The sequence below is a fragment of the Schistocerca cancellata genome, chromosome 3 (genome assembly GCF_023864275.1).
Source record: "Schistocerca cancellata isolate TAMUIC-IGC-003103 chromosome 3, iqSchCanc2.1, whole genome shotgun sequence".
Lineage (NCBI taxonomy): Eukaryota > Metazoa > Arthropoda > Insecta > Orthoptera > Acrididae > Schistocerca > Schistocerca cancellata.
Genome location: NC_064628.1, coordinates 456,547,128 through 456,571,609, shown reverse-complemented (window position 1 = coordinate 456,571,609; position 24,482 = coordinate 456,547,128). Strand labels below are relative to the sequence as shown.

Here is a 24,482-nt window from a genome sequence, read left to right as displayed (position 1 = left end):
TTAAGAATTAGTGTGCTATCAGAGGCAGTTTTTAAGATAAGACATCTGAAGATCTTTAACGAACATACACTCTCGGTCTTGACTGTGTCCGTATTATTTGCATCTGTTGGAAGGTACTTCGTTTTCTTCATATTAAGGCACAGTTCAGTTCTTCCATGCTTTGAGTTGTCACTGAAGGAGATTCTTGTCTTCAGTAGCCAGTAGATCACCTCAGCGTACAGTGGAGTCCAAGGTGCTAATTTCTGAAGATCTCTGTCGACCATGTCCATTAATGCAATGACCAAAACGGAAGAAAAGAGCAGATCCATGATGAACACCCACAGAAACAGGAAAATCATCTGACATCCCAACAGCAGATTGTACTTGACTTTTAGTACTGTGGTAGAGTAGCAATACACTTTCAATTAGTTTTTCAGATACATACTGCTCTCTGAGAACAAACCATATGAGATCCTCTGGTACTCAGTCAAAAGCTTTTTCCAGGTCCAGGAAAGTGAAGTGAAGTGAAGAAACTTAGACATCTCACATTCCTTCTCTGTAAGCAAGCAAGTTGGATGAATAGAACTGGAAGGCCAGCAGCCTTCCACAAAGGCACACTGATTGATAGTGAATAACTGGTTGTGAATAAACAATGTTACAAGTAACACACAAATCTGAACTCCAATGGCATTTATTGCTCCAATTTTCCATCATTTATTGAACATACATACTTTTCATCACTTTTAAATTAGTTTTCAAAAGAATTTTTTTTTCTTTTCTTTTCTTTTAACATCTCATGAGAAGGATTTGTGAAGAATTGCCATTGTGAAACATTAAAGAAAATACAGTCTATACATGTATGGAGCATATCGATGCATTATATCCTTTGAAATTGCCTTTATTTTAGGATACCAATATAAGACTTTCAAATCACAATCATCTTCAGCAAAAATTTTCAGTTTTTTGCAAATAATTTATTGTTGTGGTTCCATGTTACCTTACCTCCCAAAACCCGTTTAAAAAAATATTCTTTTGATGGTATAATGTGATTTGAAACTCATGACCCAATTTCTTCAACTTTTCTTTGGCTGTTAAATGTTAGTAGTTTGTTGTAGGCCCCCCTGGGTCATATATAGCAACACAGATAAAATATTTATTTTTAAATCATGTCTAATACAGTGCTGGAATAATTGTAGTTCAGTGCAGAAATGCAAAAGAAATCTTCCAATTTTCTCCTGACACTTCCTTGATAAAAAATTTGCCAATGTGCTGCAAATTTATGAGCTCTTTTGTGTAACCAAACCTCTTCCAAAATACTTCAGTCTCAGAGCTCTATGTAACTGCATACACACATGCAACAGACTACTTTAGAAGTTCAGCAGTATTCCATAAATGTTTTACGTGACTAGTTGGAAAAAGCTGGTGACTTCTTGCTTGATTCAATCATTTTGTAAGAAAGGTGTTGAAGATTAACACAGTTGAATGCTGCCAAGAAGTCTGTAGTGTAACTGGTAAGGCTGTCTGCCTATAAGTATTTTTACATTTCATTTGTTATGCTGTAAATCAATTACAGCTGTGCTCAATCCAAAGGTCGGTTGAAACACTGCAGTGCCTTACTAGGCATGGTGGTCTACCCTAGACTTCTTCCCACCTCTAAAACCTCTAAAATGATTTGTACAGCTAACTTTTCAACATATATTCCAAAACAAGGTGCAACTTGACTGTTGACATTGTTGTAGGTGTATGAAGCAATAAGAAACAGAGAAAATTGTACGACCAACTGGGGTTTGAAACAAAAATCTTTAGTTTTGTACTCTGCAACTTAAACTATTGAGCAACCAAAACATGTTTCTGTACAAACCATTATTATGTTATTTAACAAATAGAAACTGCACTGAGCCTAGGAAACAAACACTAGTTATAGGATCCTGTACAAGAAGTGAACAAAGAAAATATGGTGGCATTATATGTCACATAAGTTATGAATAATTTATTGGCAAATAAGTTTGTTTTTATACTCTACTTATTTGATCAATTATCCAGACAGAAATTTATTCAAATAATATCCATCTCCGCTTACAATTATACCTTCCATTTACTTCCTCTTTGTGGTCATTGCAGTTAATACCATCAAATGTAATGAGCTATTGCTCAATTTACTCATGAGAACTTGGATTGAAATTTTTTGTCACTTATAAACAATGCAGACAAATTTAATCAGTTGTCATGTCTTCAACATAAATCTGTTTCATTTTTCCAGTCAAAAATATGTCTCAGTGCTGGTGTGATTTTGGATGTGAGCATTATTTCACTAGCTTCCATTCACGGACATACAAGACTTCCACGGCAAAATCAGTGACCTCCAATAACATTCAATATTGGATAATCACTCTAAATTTCATTATACGTAATCATACATAGCTGCTGTGGTAATACTTTATGAATCTCAGGTATACAGCAGACATTTTCTGCATAGAAAACAAGGAAAACTGACAGCTAAAAAGATATTCTAACCCTAAATGAATACCAATGATTGCTGGCCCCATTAGTGAGGCTACATTGTGATGAAGCTGTATAGTGTCCATGTTTTCTAGTTGCATGGCAGGAGGACCACATGGCTGTTGCACAGCACTTAGTAAGCAAACACTACACAATACCATGTGAAACTGCATGGTACTGAGTATGGAAACACCTGGCCACTTGCTTCCACGTGCACATGCAAAGCAAGCGATGGTCAGCAAGCATTACTCACATGGTTTTGGCACACTGATGCAGTGCTCTAGTGGTGGGTGGGTGTATGGAACAAGTCATGCACCTGGTTCAGTCACAAGAAAGTGACCCATAGGATGCAGGATTTGGAGCAGGACTGGGATGATAGGGATGGACAAAGATATTCTGTAGGCTCAGTGGGTGGCAGACAACTACTCTGGTGAAGTGGGTAGAATTTTGGGTAGGATGTCCCTCATCTCATGGAACAACAAGATGTAGTCAGAGCTCTGGTGAAGGGATGTGGTTGAGCTTTTCAAGACCATGGTGATACTTCATGATCAGATGTGTGCTGGTCAGTGGCTGGTTAACAAGTTTACTAGAGACAGAGGATGAGATGGCACTCAGGGGATTTTTGTATCGATGAGCTGGATAGGATATTGTCTGTCAGTAAAGGCTTTGGAAAGGTTCATGAAATATTTCAAAAACTCCTGCTTCCTACTGCAGATGTAGTGTCCACAGGTGTGAGGCTGCAAGGCAGAGATGTTCTGACATGGAACAGGGAATGTGTACTGCTGTCAAATTGGACGTACTGTTTGTTGTAGGTGCAACTGATCAACAGATGTCTTTACAGAGCCATTTGAGACATGGAGAACAACACCCAGGAAGTTGGTTTATTGAGTTGAGAAGGACTAATTGAAGCAGATTTGGGAACCGGAGTTGAGGCTATGGAAGAAAGAGAAATAGTTGTCCTTGCCTTGAGTCCAGATCATGAAAATGTCATCACTGTGTCTGAACCAGACAAGAAGTTCCAGGTGTTGACTAGATAGGAAGGATTCCTCCAGATGGTCCATAAATAAATTGGAATAGGATGTGCCAAGGGAGTACTCATGGCATAACCAGAGATTCATTTAAAGGGTTGGCTATTCAAAGTGAAATAATGTGGCATAGGAAGTTGTTGGTCAGGAGGATTAGGAAAGAACTGGAGGGTTTGGTATCAGGAGGACACTGGGATAGATAATGTTCCACACCTGCAAGGCCATGTGCATGGGGGATGGTGGTGTGTAAGAACATCGCATCCACAGTGGTCAACAAGGAGTTTGATGGTAATGGGACAGGATGGTAATGAGAAGGTGGCGAAGGAAATGAGTAGTATTTTGTGATGTAGTATGGGCATTTATGGCCAACAGTTTAAGGGTGTTGGTCACAAAAGCAAAGATTTGTTTTGTAGGAGCATTGTAACCAGTTACAATGGCATGGCACACTGCGTCCAGTGAGGAGATCTGTGAGGCTACGTTTGTGGAGTGGAAGGGGGGGGGGGGGTTGCTAGTTTATAAGGCTGGAAATCGATTCAGATGTCCTGTTTATGAAAGGACCTAAGACCTTGAGGAGCTGATGGAAGCCATACGGGGCTTCAGCAATAGTATCATTGTCATAAGGCTCGTATTCAGAGTTTATCGGAAAGTTTTGGAGGCCCTCAGCTACATAGTCATTACAATTCATGACCATTATGATGGAGTCTTTATCTGTAGGAAGGCTGGTAAACTCTACATTGGTATTCAGGTTACAGATAGCTAGGTGTTCCATAGGAGTGATTTTGGACTCACTGGGGACAGATTTAGGCCAGTAGGGACATGTTAGAAGTAGAGATTCCTGAAAGATTACCAGGGGACAACGGGAGGGGGGGATGTTTACATTGCAGAGATCGAGCAAAGGAAAGGTGAGGCCTTTAGGGAGTACTGAGACTTCTGCAAGGATCAGAGTTTTGGTAAAAAGACTGAAAAAAGAACAGTGTGTTTCATGGAGGATGGAGGAAGCTTTGGGGGATGTGGAATGTGCAGTAAGTCAGCAAAGCATGGTCTGGCAACAATAAGAGGTTGACTGGGGGAGGAGGAGAAATCAGAGTGGTAGTCTCTATTGGCAAGAGGTAATCCCATGTGGGTATAAGATAGTAGTAGATGAGAGAACTTCCTCAAACACAGGTGGTGCGTGAAATGCTGTTCCAACTGCCGGAGGGATTGAGTTTATATCACAGTGATTGCATTCAGGAAGTTGTTATCACAGACAAAAAAGATTTTGCGAAAGGAGCAGAGGCTGTCAAGTATGATTTTAGATTGGATTCTAGAATTATGTAGACCAGTCTGGTGAAAGGGAGGAACTGATGGAATTAGAAAAGGGGAGGGGTTTGTGGTAGGATGGGTGACAGTGCAAGATGCCAATTTTAATGGCAAGCACATTAGGTAGGATCCCATATGCCCGAAAATATTTCCGAAATAGACTATGTGATTGCAGTTCTGATAAGGCAAAATTTTTTAGAATTGGTGGAGGTAGAATGAGCAGGGATTCATAGTTAGATAGACCAGAGACAAAAGGAGTGACTGAAAAAATAGTAAAACAGTTATAAATAAGATCACCAAAACTCATGGTAGAAGTGATACGATGGAAATAAATGGTTGGTACTATATAGAGAGCTATGTAGGATGTTAGGAGGAAGGTCAGAAAACGTTTTTAAAGAAGCAGTATGCAGTAAAGGAGCTCAGAAATAAATATGCTCAACTGCAAATTGATATGTGCATCTGTAATAAAACAAGTGTAATTGTACAATGTGATCATAAATAAACATAAATGATCAGCTTACAGTCAAGTGGGCCAGCATGAGTTGGCAGTAGAGCATATATTAAAAACTGTACTCTCACTGCTACCAAAGCCATGCACATATAGGTGGCCATGCATATTTTGGTGTATGTGTGTGACTGTGTGTTTTCTCATCTTAGATTAAGAGCAAGGAGCTCAAAGCCAGTGTTAACTGTGTTTCTGTGCACTACACACCAGTCCACTGTATAGTAAGTGTTTGCCTTTCCCTTATTTTATATATCTGTCCACCCAGGAATTTCCATTACTGTAATAGGCTAGGAAATGGAAAAGGGAGAAATCAGTAATAACTGAAATTCTTGGATGGAACTATACATAAAATAAGGGAAAGGCAATCACTCAGCTATCGCAAACTCATATGTGGTGTAAAGACACACATAATAGAAAACAGTATTCAGTAGCTTTAGAGCTCAGGTTGTTTTCTTTTCCTAGTTCCCCACGCCATCAACCAGCCCATACTTGTACCTTTTACCTACTCCCCAAATTCCACATATCCAACAACATGCATCTCCCTACTGGTCATTCCATTGGGGCTGTGAACAATGCTGCCAAAGAATGAACCTCTAACTTTGTTCACCAAAACCTCCAACCTATTGTCTGTAACCTACCATCCTACATATGCCACATCCAAGACCTCCTACATCTACAGCTACATGACTACTCTACAATTCACACTTAAGTACCTAACAGAGGGTTCACTGAACCACCTTCACGCCATTTCTATACTGTTCCACTCTCTAGCAATGTGCAGGAAAAATGAGCACAAACTTTTACATATGAGCTCCGATTTTTTTCATTTTATTCCAATCAGCAGTTCTCCCTTCATAGGTGGTTGTCAACGAACACTTTTTGCACTCTGAACAGAACATTAGGGATTCAAATTCTGTGAAAAAAATTTCACCTCGATGAAAAAAGCCTTGATTTTAATGATTTCCACACAACTCACTTATCACATCTGTTACACTGTCTTCTATTTCACAATAATATAAAATGACCTGTCCATCTTTGAATTTTTTTTTTTAGTGTCCTCCATCAATTAAATCTGGTAGGAATCCCATACTGCACAGCAGTATTCTAGCAGACAACAGATAAGCATAGTGTAGGCAGTCTCTCTTAGTAGAGCTGTTGTATCTTCTAAGTGTTTTGACAATAAAATACAATCTCTGATTTGTCTTCCCCATAATTTTATTTATGTGACTTTAGTTGAACTGACATCTTTTAGATTTGTGTGATTTCTCATGCAACTGAAATTTAATGGAGTGCTTTCAGTACTCACGTGGATGACTTCCCACTTTTCATTATTCAGGGTCCACTGCCATTTTTTGTACCATGCAGATATTTTATATAAATCATTTTGCAATTGGTTTTGATGTTCTGATGACTTTACTAGACAGTAAAGGACAGTATCATCTGCAAACAATCTAAGAGGGTTGCTCAGATTGTCTTCTAAACTATTTATATATAGATTAGAGGCAGCAGTGGACTTATAACGACTTTGGTGAATGTCATAAACTTCTGTTTTACCCAATGACTTTCTTTCAATTACTACGAACTGTGAACTTTCTGACAGGAAATCACGAATCCAGATGTACAACTGAGACAATACTCCATAGGCATGCAATTTGATTAAATGTTGCTTGTCAGGTACAGTACCAAAGCCTTCTGGAAGTCTAAAAATAAAGAATCAATTTGACATTCCCTGTCAATAGTACTGATTACTTCATGTGAATAAAGAGCAAGTTGTGTTTGACAAGAATAATATTTTCTGAATCTGTGTTGACTGTTTGTCAATATTTTCTTCGAGGTGATTCATAATGTTTGAACACAGTATATGTTCCAAAATCCTAGCACAAATCAAAGTTACTAATAGGGGTCTATAATTCAGTGGATCACTCCAATTTTATTTCTTAGATATTGGTGTGACTTGCGCAAAAGCAAAATCTTTAGCTACAGATGTATCAATGAATGGTTATATATAATTACTAAGGATGATGCTATTGTTTCAAATACACTCTGAAAGGAATGATAAGTGGTATACCACCTGGGCTGGAGGACTTACCTTTATTAAGTGATTTTAGCTGCTTTGAAACAATGAGGATATCTACTCGTATTTTAAGTTAATCATGTTGACAGCAGTTCCTCATTTGAATTCTGGATTACTTATTTCATCTTTTTTGTTGATTGTAGAAACTACTGAAAGTATATCACACTGAACGCTAAAATTTGAGCTTCTGCAAAACTCTGGCAGTCTTGGGGTTTAAATTTTTTTTTTTTATTTGGCATGCTATTTTTGTTGCTCCTGCATCAGTGTTATGACTCGACTTATGTACCCTGAAGGGTCAGTTCTGTTTATCATGAATTTGTTCATTGTAAATAAGTATTACAGTAGTTGTATTACATGTTTATTACCTTATAAATAAATAAAAAACATTTTTATTTTAAATTCAGTGCATTAGTATTTGTAAAATGACTCTTAGTGTTCATTAGAAAATGACGATCATTCCACTTCGGACCTGTGGAATGGTACATTAGCTTATTTGTTTTAGTTGTAAATATTTGTCATGTATTGTTGTTTTTCTGACATGTTCCACATCCTGGAGGACCTCCTCACTACGGATCAATTGGAATGAAAGTAAATCTAATCTAATCTAAAGAGCCTTTATTGTTTAGTGGGTGTTGGTCTCACTTTGAGACATTCTCACAGAAATTTGGAACTTAGTCCAGGACATGGGAGTAAACTTTTATACTAAAGAACTCCACAGATACCTCTGCTTCCCTTGATGCTCAGAAAATGATGTTCAAACACTAGAATTCGAGCTGGCTACCCGTGGGCTGAGCCCCAACAAACAGGTATTTACACTCATGCTCATAAATTAAGGATAATGCTGATACATGGTGAAGTGTGCAGATGTTTTCAGATGTGCTAATGGTGACTGTGTGTTGAAAATGTCTCAAAGAAAACATATTGATGACGTTATGAGAGGTAGAATACTAGGGCGACTGGAGGCTGGTCAAACACAGCAGGTCATAGCACGGGCCCCCGTGTGCCACAAAGTGTAATCTCAAGATTATGGCAATGATTCCAGCAGACAGAAAATGTGTCCAGGCGCTACAGTACAGGATGTCCACAGTGTACAACACCACAAGAAGACCGATATCTCAGCATCAGTGCCCGCATACGCCCATGGAGTACTGCAGGTAGCCTTGCTCGGGACCTTGCCGCAGCCACTGGAACTGTTGTCTCCAGACACACAGTCTACATCTGACTGAACAGACATGGTTTATTCGCCCGGAGACCTGCAAGGTACATTCCGCTGACCCCTGGTCACAGGAGAGCCCGTAAAGCTTGGTGTCAAGAACACAGTACATGGTCATTGGAGCAGTGGACCCAGGTTATGTTCACGGATGAGTCCAGGTATAGTCTGAACAGTGATTCTTGCCGGGTTGTCATCTGGTGTGAACCAGGAACCAGATACCAAACCCTTAATGTCCTTGAAAGGGACCTGTATGGAGGTCATGGTTTGATGGGGTGGGGTGGGAGTATGATTGGTGCACATACACCCCTGCATGTCTTTGACAGAGGAACTGTAACCAGGTGCATCGGGACATAATTTTGCACCAGTATGTCCACCTTTTCAGGGGTGCAGTGGGTCCCACCTTCCTCTTGATGGATGATAAACGCACAGCCCCACCGAGCTGCCATCATGGAGGAGTAACTTGAAACAGAACATATGAGGCGAATGGAGTGGCCTGCCTGTTCTCCAGACCTAAACTCCATTGAGCACATCTGTGATGCTCTCGGTCGACATATCGCTGCACGTCTTCAAACCCTATGACACTTTTGGAGCTCCGACAGGCACTGGGGCAGGAATTGGAGGTTATACCCCAGCAGCTGCTCGAGCACCTGATCCAGAGTACACCATCCTGTTGTGCGGCTTGTGTACATGTGCATGGTGATCATATCCCATATTGATGTCAGGGTACCTGCGCTGGAAACAGTGGCATTTTGTAGCACATGTGTTTCAGGACGGTTTTCTCAACTTATCACCAATACTGTGGACTTACAGATCTGTACCGTGTGTGTTCCCTAAGTGCCTATGCTATTAGTGCCAGTTTTGTGTAGTGCCATGTTGTGTGGCACCATATTCTGCATTTATCCTTAATTTATGAACATGACTGTATATTAGTTATCTTAGCAAAAAAGGCAGGCAAACAAAAGGGTCCATAATATGACATATTATGACTTGATTAGTATTGTTTCTTAATGTTTATTGTTAATGTTTCTTTCATTCATTAAAAATTGATGTATTTACTATACTGTTGCATACCTTTAGATAGTTTAGGTGGATTCTGGGAACAATGATCATACTGTAAAATATTGTAGAGGGCATTTTAGAGTAGAGTGAACAGTTAATTCCTCAAATTATCTCTAGGATGTGACTAAACCATTTTGTAGCATTTCTTTGTGTCAAGTGTAGTTAGGGGAGAAACATCAGTAAATTTGGCGCATGGGTCATGATAATTAGGGGCTAAACTCTAATTTTGAGTTCTGATTCAGGACTCTGTCTTGTCAGAAAGTGCAAGATTTATTCAGTGGGAAAGTAAGTTTGAGATCTTGTTTTCTCCTCTGTCACTTTTCGTGCCAAATTACTGTCTATCATTTCCTGACTAATTGTAATGCTGTGGTAGTTTATTTTTTGATCTTATTAAAAGAAATTGAATTAGCTAAGTTAGGATTTCACGGTAGGTATCAAAATGTATAAGATTTTCAAGTGACTTGCAACCATTGATATACAGATGATTGGTTATAGGCTCTTTACCTCCTATTTTTCCCAGTATAGTGACACACACATGCGCACCCACACACAGTAGCTTGCGTGTGGGTTTAGTCCATGGGTATGGTAGAAAAAGACATACTGCTGGAGAGATAGTGTCCAGTTTTACAATTCAGACCTAGTGCATAGGGGAGGAACTAAATAGCACAAGTATTGAATAACTTGAGTCACTGGTGGTGCGGTGTACACCCTATTTAACAATAGAATGGTAGTGTTTTTAGTTACTTTTACTTTAGTGGTGACTATTTTAGGCAGTAAATAATGAGGCTGTTTTCATTCATTGCACACCTCTCTCTCTCTCTCTCTCTCTCTCTCTCTCTCTCTCTCTCTCTCTCTCTGTGTGTGTGTGTGTGTGTGTGTGTGTGTGTGTGTGTGTGTGTGTGTAAAGGAGGAGGGGGAGAGCCACAGAAAAATGATCCCTGGAGCCTTCTTGGTAGTGTGATTTGCATGGGGATGAAATAAGGTATTGTATCGGTTGGGTGGGCAACAGAATACTTTTTGTGAAAGGTGGATGAGGTAAAATTGATGCCCAGTGAACGATGTGATTGAATTTTTCAAAGCGTGGGTGGTACTGAGTTATTTCCAACCTGTAATTCTAAGAATGAGTAATGCTTACTTTATATATATAAACACACCACCACCAAATACACTATCTGATTGAAAGTATCTAGACATTTATTAGTGGACATAAATATAAGGTGTGGCCACCCTTCACCTTTATGATGGCTTCAACTCTGCTGGGGACACTTTCAGTGAGGTGTCTGAATGCCTGTAGAGAAATGGCAGCCCATTCTTCTCATGAGCTGAAACCAGAGAAGATGGTGATGTTGGACTCTGGGGACTAGAGTGAAGTTAACATTCTGTCTCATTCCAAATATGTTACATTGGGTTCAGCTAAGGACTCTGGGCATGCCACTCCATTTCAGGAAAGTTATTGCCTCACAGATGCTGCTTTATTATGTGGTTCAGTGTCTTACTAACATAAAGAATTATCATCTCCAAACTCTTTCTTTATTGTATGCAATACACCATGCTGTAAAATGTGTTCATATGCTTCTGCATGTATCATTTTCTCTAGCACAATAAGGGGACTGCACCTTAACCATGAAAGACACCTCTTCCTTACTTCATTTTTGGTGCTACACATGATAGCAGCCAATCTTCTTCATATATTCACCAAATCTAAACCCTGTCATTGGATTTCAACAAGATATCGCATTATTCATCACTCGTTTTCATTTTCTATTCATTCACTATCCAGTGGCTCTTTACATCAACTCAGACATTGCTTAGTATTGACAACAGAAATATGTGCCTTATGAGGAATTGTCTGAACATTGTACCTCATTCTTTTCAACTCCTACACACAATTGTGCTAGCTGATCTGCTGATAGCACTTTAGAATGCTAGCTGATCTGCTGATAGCACTTTAGAACTCACAAATGATTATTTCTGCTGATTTCACGAGATGATTTTATAACTGCCTTTTGCAATCCTCGGTGGTCTCTGTCTGTCAGTACATGAGGTCTGTGTGAGCTTGATTTAGCTGTGGTTCTTCCTTCACATTTCCGCTTGACAATCACACCACCAAAAGTCAACAGAGGCAGCTTTAAAAGGATTGAAATGCCTGGTGGATTTGTTACTCAGGTGACATCCACATTCTGTGATCTCCTGACTGACCCGCCCTGCTGTTACTGCTTCTCTGCTAAGAAAACAATATTTCCCATCTCATTCTATGATGACAGATCTGCCTCTCATAACCTCTAGTGCTGAATTCTGCATTACATAAGGATGACCAGGTACTTTTGATCGGGTAGTGTATATGGGTTTTTGTGTGTACCTAATGTATTTCATTATCTTTTATATAACATACATTATTGTATAGTTGCTTTGAGCTTTGTGTATAATTTATGGGAAGCTGTTATAATTTGTTAGGTGTGGTACTTTTCATTCATAAATTTAATACACCAGTGTCAACTAGTTTACTTGTTACAAAATGCCATACTATAAAGTCCATTCCTACCACATTTCATATTTAATACACATCTACAATTTTATTACAGTGTGGGAAAAGAGAGTGAAGATGAAGCTAGTGAGCATGGCAGTATCAGGAGTGAAACAATTGATGAATCACGTAGACTTGTAGACACTACAGATGGTGAGTATAAATTTTTCATGTGCATATTTTACATTGTTATATTTCCATATAAAATTGTTCTTTATATGATGTTTTTTTTCTTTACATGATATAGTAAATCTGTTTTGATCTGGAGTATCCCAAATCAGTCATGCTCCCATTTATTTTTCATCTAGCAGCACCAGATTAATGTAAAATAACTAAAAGGGATTCACTCCTTCCTGTATTAATGAAAAGTTATCTTCACCATGTTTTAAAAAGTAATCTAAGAAAAGGCATGAGAACAAAACTCTTTAAGGTGCAGATATATTGTAATATAGAGCTTATTGTAAGATAAATGGGTAATGACTCTACAATAGTACTACTTTCTCATTATTTTTAAAGTTGGTCACAATATTATTATTACCAAGGACATAAGAGATTGCTGGTATAGTCCAGTGGTGTGATATTCAGGTGAGCATATCTGAGCTGTGCACAGCTCCTGTTCATGCCATTTATTGTCATCTTCTATTACGGTTCTGCCGCCTCGTTTTCCTATTCCATTTACTGGCGTCACTAACTTCCTGCCTTACTTGCCCATGAACGACAGCAGCACAGCAGCAGCAGCAGCAGCAGCGCTTATTGATAAGTGCACTGTCATACCATCTCTGGAGCGACCAATACTATTTCCGTCATTGTCTGTCTGGAAGTGAGTTGGAGATGGACCAGCAGTGAAGTCGGAGACGGACCAGGAGGGCAGTCGGGACGCAGCAGCAGTGCAGTCGGGGACGGAGCCCCAGTGAGGTCCGCACAGCCATTACCAGCGAGGATGACCATTACCAGCGAGGATGACCATTACCAGCGAGGATGACCATTACCAGCGAGGATGACCATTACCAGCGAGGATGACCATTACCAGCGAGGATGACCATTACCAGCGAGGATGACCATTACCAGCGAGGATGACCATTACCAGCGAGAATGACCATTGCTAGGTCGTTTGGTCAGTCGTCTCATCGACGACGTGTATTTGGGTCAGTTCCTTCTTGTGCAGAGATGTCGGTTGTGTTCCGTCTGCATGGTTGGGTCCAAGCCAGTGTCTCCAGGAGTTTTCTCAGCCCATGATGCGTGTGATAACAATCGTGTGCATTCTTGCCTAGAATCTGCACCCTCCGGTAGTGCCTTGACAGTTGTGACTTGTGTTTTTGGATTCTTTTAAACTCGTCTTGACTGATGTTTGATGCCTTGATCATTATAAGGCCCAGTTTCATGTTATTGGTATCTTAATTACTCTTCATTGTCCGATGTTTTCCATTATCTGTGGAGTTGGATCTGACCGTTGGAAATCGGTCAAATTGTCAGTCGGTCGTGAACCGTCCCTTGGGTGTGTTGCCTTCCGATTATGAGCTTGTCGGTCGGGCTGTCTGTCTCACCTAAGCGTGCATTAGTGTTACTTCCCAGGCTGCCCCTTGGAACCTTCTGAGTGCCACTCCTTCTGTTTTACATAGTAATTTCCTTTTACTTTTAAGAACAGTGTGTGGCCTTCAGCCGTGTTTCAGCTCATTTAAGTTGCAAGTCTGTTCTTTTAGGCCTTAAGCTGTAAAATTGTTTTCTCCATGGTGTGTGTGACTTTCAGTCGAGTTTTAATCCCTCTTAACCAAAAATTCAAAATTTTGGTCTTGCCCTTAAGTCATAACATTCTTATTCTTTAGTATGGGGCCTTCAGCCAAGCTTTACATGAAATATTTTAAGCTAAGGCCCCCAGCCTTTTTAAATTGAAAGCTCTTCTTCCTAGGCTTTAAGCCATTAAATTGTTTTCTTGATATGCGGCCTTCAGCCGAGTTTTCAGCCTATTTAGAATTAAAATTGAAAATCTTTGTTTTGGCCTTAAGCTGTAACACTCTTCTTGCTTAATGTGTGGCTTTCAGCCGAGTTCTATGGGAGAGATTTAAGCTAAGGCCTTCAGCCTATTTTTATCGAAGGAAAAAATTTTTTTTAAAAGAAGTGAAACTTGCAGTAGAACTTCTGTACCTCAATTCCTTGCTTAGGCCTTGGACCTTGGCTCTTCATATGTGGCCTTCAGCCAATTTAAATTAAATCAATGGAGCTCTTTCATTAAAACCTTGAGAGTTTTTAATTCTTGCTCATTTTGTTGTGTGTTTTCACAAATAAACCTTATATGTTGAATGCAACTGACAGCAACTTATTTTGGCCCCTTTCCACAAATATAACCTCATCCGCTCTGTCCTGCTAGTCCAGGGATTTCACTATTTTTAAAGATGGTGTCTTTTCAGTTATAAAAGTCTCCAAATGTATGAGCCAGTCTGAAAATTAATCCGTGTCTTATATCAGATTTGATATAAGTAGCTTTTGCTTAATATTCTTAAAAAAAAAGATTATTTACAAATGTTTATGAAATGAAGGGAAAAATCATTTCTTACTCAATAGATAAAAATATTGTTCGAAAAGCTGTCTACACTCAAAAAGTTTTCTTCTAAAGCAGAAAAATCAAAGACTGTAACAACTGCCACTAAAAATACATATGTTTCAGTCTTTGACAAAGTTTCCATTTGGAATTGTCTATTGTTTTCATTTTTCAAAGTTTGCAAGTACCATCTCCTCTAGAACTCTAGTAGAGTCCCATGGAGGATCTGATGCATCCCTAACTCCACCTCATGATTCATACCATGCTATATCCCTTACATCTTATTGTTTACAAATGTAAAGAAATGGTGGTCTGGATGGAAACAAGAAAGCACAGAAATTTCCCACTCACACTTGTTGAATCGTTCGTCATATTCATAATAAAAAACAGTGGTTCCTATTTGCATCACTTTTCATGATATTGATTTTTGATTACTTTTACAGTAATGTATTATTCATGCAAAATAAATTGACACTTGGCGTGGTGGCTGACAGGAGCGACTGTAAATGGGAAATGTATATGTATTTATGGTCACTTCAATGAGCCACTGTGCCGGGTATCAGCTTAGTTTACGTGATTAGTACATTTTGCAGGTTTCCATGATTATATTGTTTACAATTTTTTCATCACTGGTAGTGGAGTGTGATTATCTTATTTGTGACTATATGCACTGTCAGATTTTTATCCTTAAATTGCTTCATAAACCTTTGTACACTACTCTAAAGATGCATTGGTCACCATAGCAGTCTGAAACCTCTGTTTGATATATGCCATTCAGACTCCTTATTTATAAGAAATGAAATCACTCTCTAAACTGTACATAATTGAGTCAGTTTATCACAATTCCTGTAAGTATCACCTGAATATCACACCATTGTACCGTATCAGCAATCTCATATGTCCTGGGTAATATTAATATTATTTGTGACCTTCATGATGACATTTATCCTATTTGTTAAGATATTTCTGTTCTTTTCAAACAGCACTAACCAGGTCTCGGGTCAGTGGGTTGAAGCTGATACTCAGGCAGTTTCCAGCACTTCTTGTAAACAATATTCTGTTCACATACAGAAATTGGTTTACACATCTTTCAAAGGTAATACTAATATGTATAACAAATCCTTGTACAAAAGCAGATTTTTATTGCTGTTCCTTTTTTTATTATTGTTGATATATTTGTAGACTGAATTGAAATCATTGTCTTTTTAAATATGAAGGTGGTTGGAAAAGTTATCAGAATGGAATTAAAAAAAAGGTACTTACAACACTGAAACTTTTCTTATTTTTCAGTGTAGACTCATTGTAGATTAATGTACTTGGTCCAACGATGTTCCAGTGCCTTGATCCCATCTCAAAAAAAGTTTCCTCCAGGCCTGCAAAATAATTGTCAACTCCGGCTATCATTTCTTCGTTTGAAGTGAATCTTTGTCCACAAAGAAACATTTTCAGTTTTGGGAAGAGATGGAAGTCAGATGGAGCCACATCAGGTGCATAAGGCGGGTGTGGCAACAATTCATACCTTAGTTCATGTAACTTTTCCATGGCGAAGGCTCGTGTGTGTGGGCGCACATTGTTCTGATGGAAGATGACTTTCTTCCTTGCTAAACCTGGCCTTTTCTCGTGTATCTTTTGTTGCAATTTGTCCAGTTGGTTATCATAGTATTCTCCAGTAATTGTTTGCCCAGTGAGGAGATAATCTGCAAACAGAATCCCCTTTGCAGCCCAGAACACTGATGCCATGACCTTTCCCACAGATGAAATTGTCTTTGCTTTCTTTGGTGGCATGTTTCCACTGCTTCAACTGTTGTTTTATCTGTGGGGCATAGTAGTGCACACAAGTTTCATCTGTGGTCACAAGCTGGTGCAAAAATATTATTCTTTTCTCCTAAAACGGGCCAAACATTGTTCTGATATGTCCATTCTCGTGCGTTTTTGATCCACCATCAAGAGTCGCAGCACCCATCTTGCAGATAATTTTTTTACATTTCTAATTATTCAGTTAAAATCTGACATACCCTTTCAGATGACATCTGGTGATCCTCCATGACCATTTTGTGCACTTTGCAATGATTTCTGGAGTAGTGACACGTCTTGGCCAATCACTGTGTGGATCATCATCTAAGCTCTCCAGACCAAATTTAAATTCATTTGTCCACTTGGCAACAGCTGAATATGAAGGAGCAGAGTCCTCCCGTGTATTCTGAGAATCTGCATGAATGTACTTTGCTTTCATACCATTCTTTGCAAAGTACTTAGTCACTGCTTGAATTCCCCCCCCCCCCCCCCCCCCCAATTGCCACAGCTCTCTTCCAAGAGCACTGACGTGGCACATGTTTACAGGCAACAGTCCAGTAAATATCACTTGGACAACTCGTTGCACTAGTGCTGACCTCTCATGGTGATTCCGAGACCTTTTAAAACCACCGCCATATTCCACCAATTAGAATGCAAGCCATTATATTATTCTTTCAAAATGGTGAAGTACAATATGAAAATGCATATAACACACACACAGTTATTGTGAAGCCAGTGTTACATGCAGTAAACATCGCTGTACGTTTGCTAGATGGTGCACATCACTGTATAGGCTACCTGGCTGAGGGGTGGCTGCTTTCTCAGCATCTAAACACTACTCTTCCATATATGCATCTATTCAAGCAATACTGCTTTATTTCTGTTCTGTGGAGTTAACTGACGCTTTGATATTAATTTCCACCTGAGCACCTCCCTACTGCGGTGACACTTGTGATGGGGCCCACCTTGCATGTTGTGATGTTCCATCCTAGCAAGACTCTTTGTTGGCCTGCACGGGTAGCATTCAGAAAATATTAAAAGGGTGGTAGTATCGGAACTATCACCGAAAAAACCTGGAAAGCTCCTTGCAGGCAAGTAGCATAACAGTCAGCGGTGCCTACATGTAAGCTGTAATTTATAACAAAATTTATTCTGTGTGACACAGGCTTAAGACATGACAATAATGGAAATTCCTGGATGGAAAGATATGTAAAATAAGAGAAGAGCAACCACTCACCAGTAGCGGACTGATGTCTGGCACATGGATGCATGTAACAGAAAATAGTATTCAGTTTAGCTTTTGAGCTCATGCTCTTCTTCTGGCAAAAATACATTCACACAAACAACACTAAAGTGTGATGTTTAAAGCTTTCCCAGCGTACTGATTGTTCCATAAAAACACAGGAGAACTGCCGGATATCAGTAACTTCCTGCCATGATATTTCGGCGCAGAGTCTTCTGGCCATCTGCAGGTGAATGCCACTGTAGTAGTACTGGCAAGTACGCGCTGAGCTCTGCTATTTAGAGCCTTCTGAGGTGACATTGCGCATGCGCTGCTCAGCTGAACTGGGACTGGGTGGATGCTGTGACATGGGCTAAAGCAAACTGGAGCCATGATAAAGCTATGACGAGGCAAACTGCCAAGATTGACAGACTTTCTAAACAGATGCAGCAGGAAGTTCCAACTCAACGATCTGTTGTTAATTTGACAGAGAAAACTTTAGATGACGCGACTGTGTCTGTGCTAGCAAAAGGACTGAATTTTGCTCCCACACCTGTTTCATCGCTACTAGTGGATTTCATCAGTACCATCGAAGAAGCTGTACGCCGTCTTGATACAGATGAAGCGGAGGAAGTTCGTCGAGAGTCTTGCCGTGTATTGACCAGGGGTGCACCATGGAGAGGATAGCCTTCCGTAACTTACAAGCAGATGTGGATACAGTAGTCTTAAAATCTGACAAAGGAAATGCTACTGTCCTCATACCAAGGGATGACTATATTAATAAGATCAATGTTTTATTATGTGATTCAACGTATCGCAAAATCGATAAGGATCCCACGAGCCGAGTAGTGTGAAAAACTGCAGAACTTTTATCAAATAGTTCTCTACCGAAGGAGGCCATCAAGAGACTGAAACCAAACAGTTCAATTCCACCTAGGCTATATGGACTGCCTAAGATCCACAAGGAAAATGTGCCATTATGTCCAATTGTGAGTAACAGTGGAGCAGCCACCTACGACCTAGCAAAATTCTTGGCATCTTTGCTCAAACCAATGATAGGCAAGTGTGCACATCACATAAAGAATTCTGGTGATTTTATCAGTCGACTTCAGTCACTACAACTGCAAAGCAGTGATTTATTGGTCAGTTTTGATGTGGTTTCACTGTTCACAAAGGTGCCTCTGGTGGACTCACTACACCTCATTGGCAATATGTTTGGTGCAGACATTACAGCGTTGTTTGAGCACACTCTCTCCTCTACATATTATATATTTAACAACGAATTTTACGAACAATCTGATGGTGTCGCCATGGGGAGTCCTTTGTCTCCCCTGGCGGCCAATCTTTTTATGGAGGATTTTGAGGAGAGAGCACTCGACTCTGCCCCTTTTAAACCGACAGTATTTTGGCGGTACGTTGACGACACTTTTATAGTGTGGCCTCATGGTCTGGACCGTCCCCAAGAATTTTTACATCACATGAACTCCATACATGAAAACATAAAGTTTACCATGGAGATAGAGAGAGATGGTTGTCTGCCATTTTTAGACGTCTTGGTGCGATGGAAGAGTGACGGCACACTTGGTCACTCGGTGTACAGAAAGCCCACTCATACAGACCTGTATCTACAAGCTACTAGTTGCCACCATCCAGCACAAACAATGGGCGTTCTCAAAACCTTGGTCCACCGTGCCCATACTATCTCTGACGCCGACGGTCTTCAAGCGGAACTGGAACACCTGCAAAAAGTATTTTTGAAGAATGGCTTTTCATCTAGGCAAGTGAACAGAGTGATGAAGACCTACAAACGACGGAACAACGAAGAGGAAGAGGCCTTCAGGTCGACTGTTTATCTACCATTTATTGGGAATATTTCTTCACAGGTAGGCAGAATATTGAGAAAGTATCAAGTGAGAGTCATCTTTCGCCCTCCTTCCAAAATTTCATCACTGGTGGGATCCATTAAAGACGACCTGGGCCTGCGTAAACCAGGTGTTTACAAAATTCCGTGTGAATGCGGCAAATCGTATATAGGGCAAACAACACGAACTGTGCAGGAACGCATTGTGGAACACCAACGGCATACTCACCTTCTCCAACCCACCAAGTCCGCAATCGTCGAACATTGTATTTCCACAGATCATTCCATGAATTACGACGACACAAAAATTTTGGCCCATACATCAAACTTTTGGAGCTCAATTATCAATGAATCTGTGGAAATAACATTGTCCAACAACGAGACTCTCATCAATCGAGATAGCGGTTATCAGCTGAACTCTGCTTGGAATCCTGTTACAGAGAAACTTGGTAGTCGACGTAGTTATCTGCATAAAGATGGAAATCGACCTGACACCGATACGCCAGGCTTTCACAGTGGAGGGCGCGAGGCGCAGCGCACGGAGCCATTATGATCGCGACGCTGAGCAGCGCATGCGCAATGTCACCTCAGAAGGCTTTAAATAGCGGAGCTCAGCGCGTACTCGCCAGTACTACTACAATGACATTCACCTGAAGATGGCCAGAAGACTCTGCGCCGAAATATCGTGGCAGGAAGTTACTGATATCCGGCAGTTCTCCCGTGTTTTTATGGAACAACACTGAAGTGGTCCAGAAATGTAGGGCAACTTTTTGTGGAGTCGGGTCATGGCAGTGCGTGGAGGTTGTGGAAACAGGCTGTTGATAGTTCGGACTGACAACATCAAAAAGTTAAAACATTTTATTAACACTCATTTGTCTACAATGGCAGTGTCTTGGTGGAGACAGTGGTGTGCTCCATTCAGCATGTGGATAGGCAGCATATGATGGAAGATTAGATTAGGTTAGATTTACTTTCATTCCAGTTGATCCATAGTGAGGAGGTCCTCCAGGATGTAGAACATGTCAGAAAAACAATAATACATGACAAATATTTACAACTAAAACAAATACGTTAATATACCTTCCACAGGTCCCAAGTGGAATGATCATAATTTTTATTTATTTATTTATTTTTAAATGAACAATATATCAAAGGACCATTTTACAAAACTCATTTACTAATATAGCATTAATGCACTTAATTTAAAATCTAAATTTTTTATTTGTTTATAAGGTAATAACCATACAATACAACTACTACAGTACTTACTTAGAATGAACACATTAGTGCACTGAAATTGTGCAGATGTCACACAAAAAAATCAGTTGGTTCTGCTGAGAAATTCGTCAGTGGAGTAGAAGGAGCTGGCCACCAATAAATCCTTTAGGCTTCTCTTAAAATGAATTTGATTGGTTGTTAGGCTTTTTATGGCTGCCGTAAAGTTATTGAAAATGTGAATTCCTGAATAATGCACACCCTTTTGTATAAGAGTAAATGACTTTAAATCCTTGTGAAGATTATTCTTATTTCTAGCATTGATTCCATGAACTGAGCTGTTGGTTTGAAAAAGTGATATATTTTTAACGACAAATGTCATTAAGGAATAAATATATTGGGAAGCAGTAGTTACTATCCCTAATTCCCTAAACAGGCCTCTGCAGGATGTTCTTGAGTTCACACCACATGTAACTCTTATTGCATATTTTTGGGCCCAGAAAACTGTAGCTTGGCTTGATGAATTACCCCAAAAAGTAATCCCATATGACATTGTGGAGTGAAAGTAAGCATAGTATGCCAGCATTTTCATTTTTATATCCCCTATGTCTGACAATTCGCATTGCAAATAGAGATTTGTTAAGATGCTTCAGCAGTTCTGTGGAGTGCTCCTCCCAGTTGAATTTATTATCAAGTTGTAATCCCAAGAATTTAATTTCTTCTATATGCTTGTCATCATACGTTAGGCATATACTCGTGGGACACGCCTTACAAGTTCTGAACTGCATCTAGTGTGTTTTTTCAATGTTTAGTGACAAAGAAGTGGCTAGGAACCAGTGATTAATGTCCACAAATTTTTTATTAGCCGTTCTTCCTAAGACTGCACTTGATTTGCTATTTATTGCAACATTTGTATCATTGGCAAACAAAACAAACTTGGCATCTGGTAATGTTACTGCAATCTGACAGTTACTGCACTGTGACATAAGCCACATAAGCTCCCCCAACCCCCCCCATGCTGACTGCAGTGTCTTACACAGTGGCATGTGGCCTCATTACTGCGACATGGCCACCTATGAACAGAGCCTCTAGTGCTGTATGCTCCAGTGTTTCTTCCAGGGGATGCTAGACTCTGACAGTAGAGCTCACCCCTGCAAGTGACTGCCAAGGCACCTAGGACAGAAGGATGGGAATAGGAACTGTGTGGATCTAGAGTTGCTGCCCTCCAGGGCAGGAGTCAGGCAACTGCCAGAAGTTGGCCAGGTGACAGCCCACCAAAAGACAAGTATGAAGTTGAAGGTCGAGGACTTGGCACTAGCAGAAGGTGTGGCAGTGGAAGTCTGAAATAGTAGCAGCTGCACGCTACCCAAGGGTGCCCAGTCATCGAGTGTGACTTTCCCATCTCTGTTGGCACTGCTGGGCTGCTGATGCCTTGGCTCATATAAATGTTCATTTATACTCTTACCCAGCCTACCGGTTGTGCCATCTGGCTGCTTCCAGCCACACTCTGTACAACAAATCCTTATTCTGAGCATGTGGCAACAGCTTGCCTCACACTGCACGAGTTCATTTTTACCAGTGTGGTTGCAGGTTTACAATGCCTGGCCTAATTTATCTCGTACTGTCTGAAAAGTCCCTGATGCTGTAGGAAACATGCGTCCTCCGACTGCCTTCTACTGCTGTACCTAGTGCAGGTAGTTTCATTGGTAATGCCCAAAAATGCTCTTCAGATAAAGAAGCCCCTGGTTGTTTACCTCAGGCTGGTCTGCAACAGAACTCAACATGCATGGACACAATGTACAATATTTTACAGGTTTCTCCTTTAAATACTAGGCAGCTTGAGCTGCAAGGTTAAAGGCTATGAATTTTCTCTACTGATTAAACTCTTGTGCTTGACTTTTCTTACATTCTCCACAATTGACTAAGTCTTCCTTTACAGTTAGTAGTTTCATGAAAGCTTTTAAGACACAACTTAAAACTGTTATTGTCCTCTTACACTTAGCTATGCCACTATTACATCTCTTGTCTTGTCGCTTAACCCTAACTGTGGGCCCATGCCCTGTGCAGTAGTTATTTGCGTCATTGTAAATAGTAGGGAATACGTTTCATAACATTACTCCTATTAAAATAGCGAGTAGCCATGCTTACAACAATTATCATTCACTTGGAAACTAGGAATAATCCAGCTGAACTCTTTCCCTCCATAAATTATCCCTGACAAATCATCCTTCAAAGCATATGAACAGACTCCATTAAACTATTATGCTGAGCTTCTTTTTTTTCTGTCTGGTGGTTTTTTAACCAGTTATTTAGGAACATTGTTTGTTACTTTGCCATTGCAACAACGGTTCCCCTTATGCTTTCTTAGAAAGTGTATTCCCAAATCTGTCCTCACATATGAACTCATATGGTACTACCACCCAGAATATATCAACAGACACTTTCTCACTCTGTTGCTAATCACGGACTGGATTTGCCCCAAAATGCTCAGCTGTCAGGTACTCCTGCCCATGCAAAGCAACTTCCTGGTACCTTGTGGCACAATGCTGTTTGTGTGTGTGTGTGTGTGTGTGTGTGTGTGTGTGTGTGTCTACATACTATTCCTTCCACAGTATCTGCAATATCAACTATAAATTCCCTGTGGTATCTACATTATCATCATCGTCATCATCATCATCGTCATCATCATCATCATCATCATCATCTACAGTTCCACTCTGTACTGCACAAAAATCAGTGGTATACGCATTTCCCTGTACATCTGGGCCAGGGTCCATGACCTCTAAACATCACCTATTATCATCCAGTGGGGTAGATAGTACTGGACTTAAATCACACGTTTTGCTATCCACATACTTACTTTGGTGCAGCCCACATTCATTCCATCTGGCACTTCAGCTACTTAAGATTCAACAGTTCCACATGATGTTAGAGCTGATACTTCCATGTCACTCCCTTAACATCAACAATATTAGTATCCCAAGCACCGAGCCAACTCAGTACAATGTCATCGCCCTCTTTGTTAATTATCTTAATTTTCCCATTCATTAGATTGTTCCATTAGGAGTCAAATTTTGGCACAAAAATTTTTGACAGCACTTAACTTCGGTGATTTTATGGGAATTGATATTACCACTGCGGCAATGCCATTGGCCATTAGATTGTATTGCAAAGTGAAACTAAAATAAAACTCTTAGTTTATAAAACCAGACTGACCTTTAAAGTCCCAGTAAATCCTCCTCCTCCTCCTCCTCTTTGTTGTCATCAATGTCCTCATCATATATAATATGGTCTTCATTACCATCAAGAGCATTACTTAAGTTGCACTGCTTCAAAATTTAACAATAATGTCTTCTCTCGCTCTAGGCCAAGTGTGTTTTATCCAATGATGCACCTGTTTGATTGGTTGTAGGTCATTTTAAAGCTCCCTTCAGCTGAATTCATGTTGTGTTTCATCCATCATCCATTTGTTCCATCCCTCTCTCATGTTCACTTTAACGGTTTACTTACTGAGACATCAAGAAGTTGCAGTTGTGAAGTAAGTCCTCCCAGATTAACAACAAGCTCTGTATTTCTGTGTCTTAATTTCTCTTTCACAGAATTTTTCAAATGGCTACTGAACTGATATAGTACAAGTAGAGAACTCTTCTTCAAAGAACCTTTCCTTCTCTCCCACA

The 24,482-nt window shown here is 40.0% G+C and overlaps 1 protein-coding gene across 2 annotated transcripts in view; it reads left to right on the top strand.

The window, feature by feature from the left end:
* Positions 1-24,482, top strand: part of LOC126175225 (phospholipid-transporting ATPase ABCA1-like) — a 455,526-nt gene that overhangs the window by 305,101 nt on the left and 125,943 nt on the right. For both annotated transcript variants that reach the window (XM_049921856.1, XM_049921857.1), the window contains exons 15-16: positions 12,236-12,330; positions 15,697-15,809. In XM_049921856.1, coding sequence (XP_049777813.1) covers positions 12,236-12,330; positions 15,697-15,809 — 208 coding nt within the window. The remainder of the gene's footprint in view (positions 1-12,235; positions 12,331-15,696; positions 15,810-24,482) is intronic.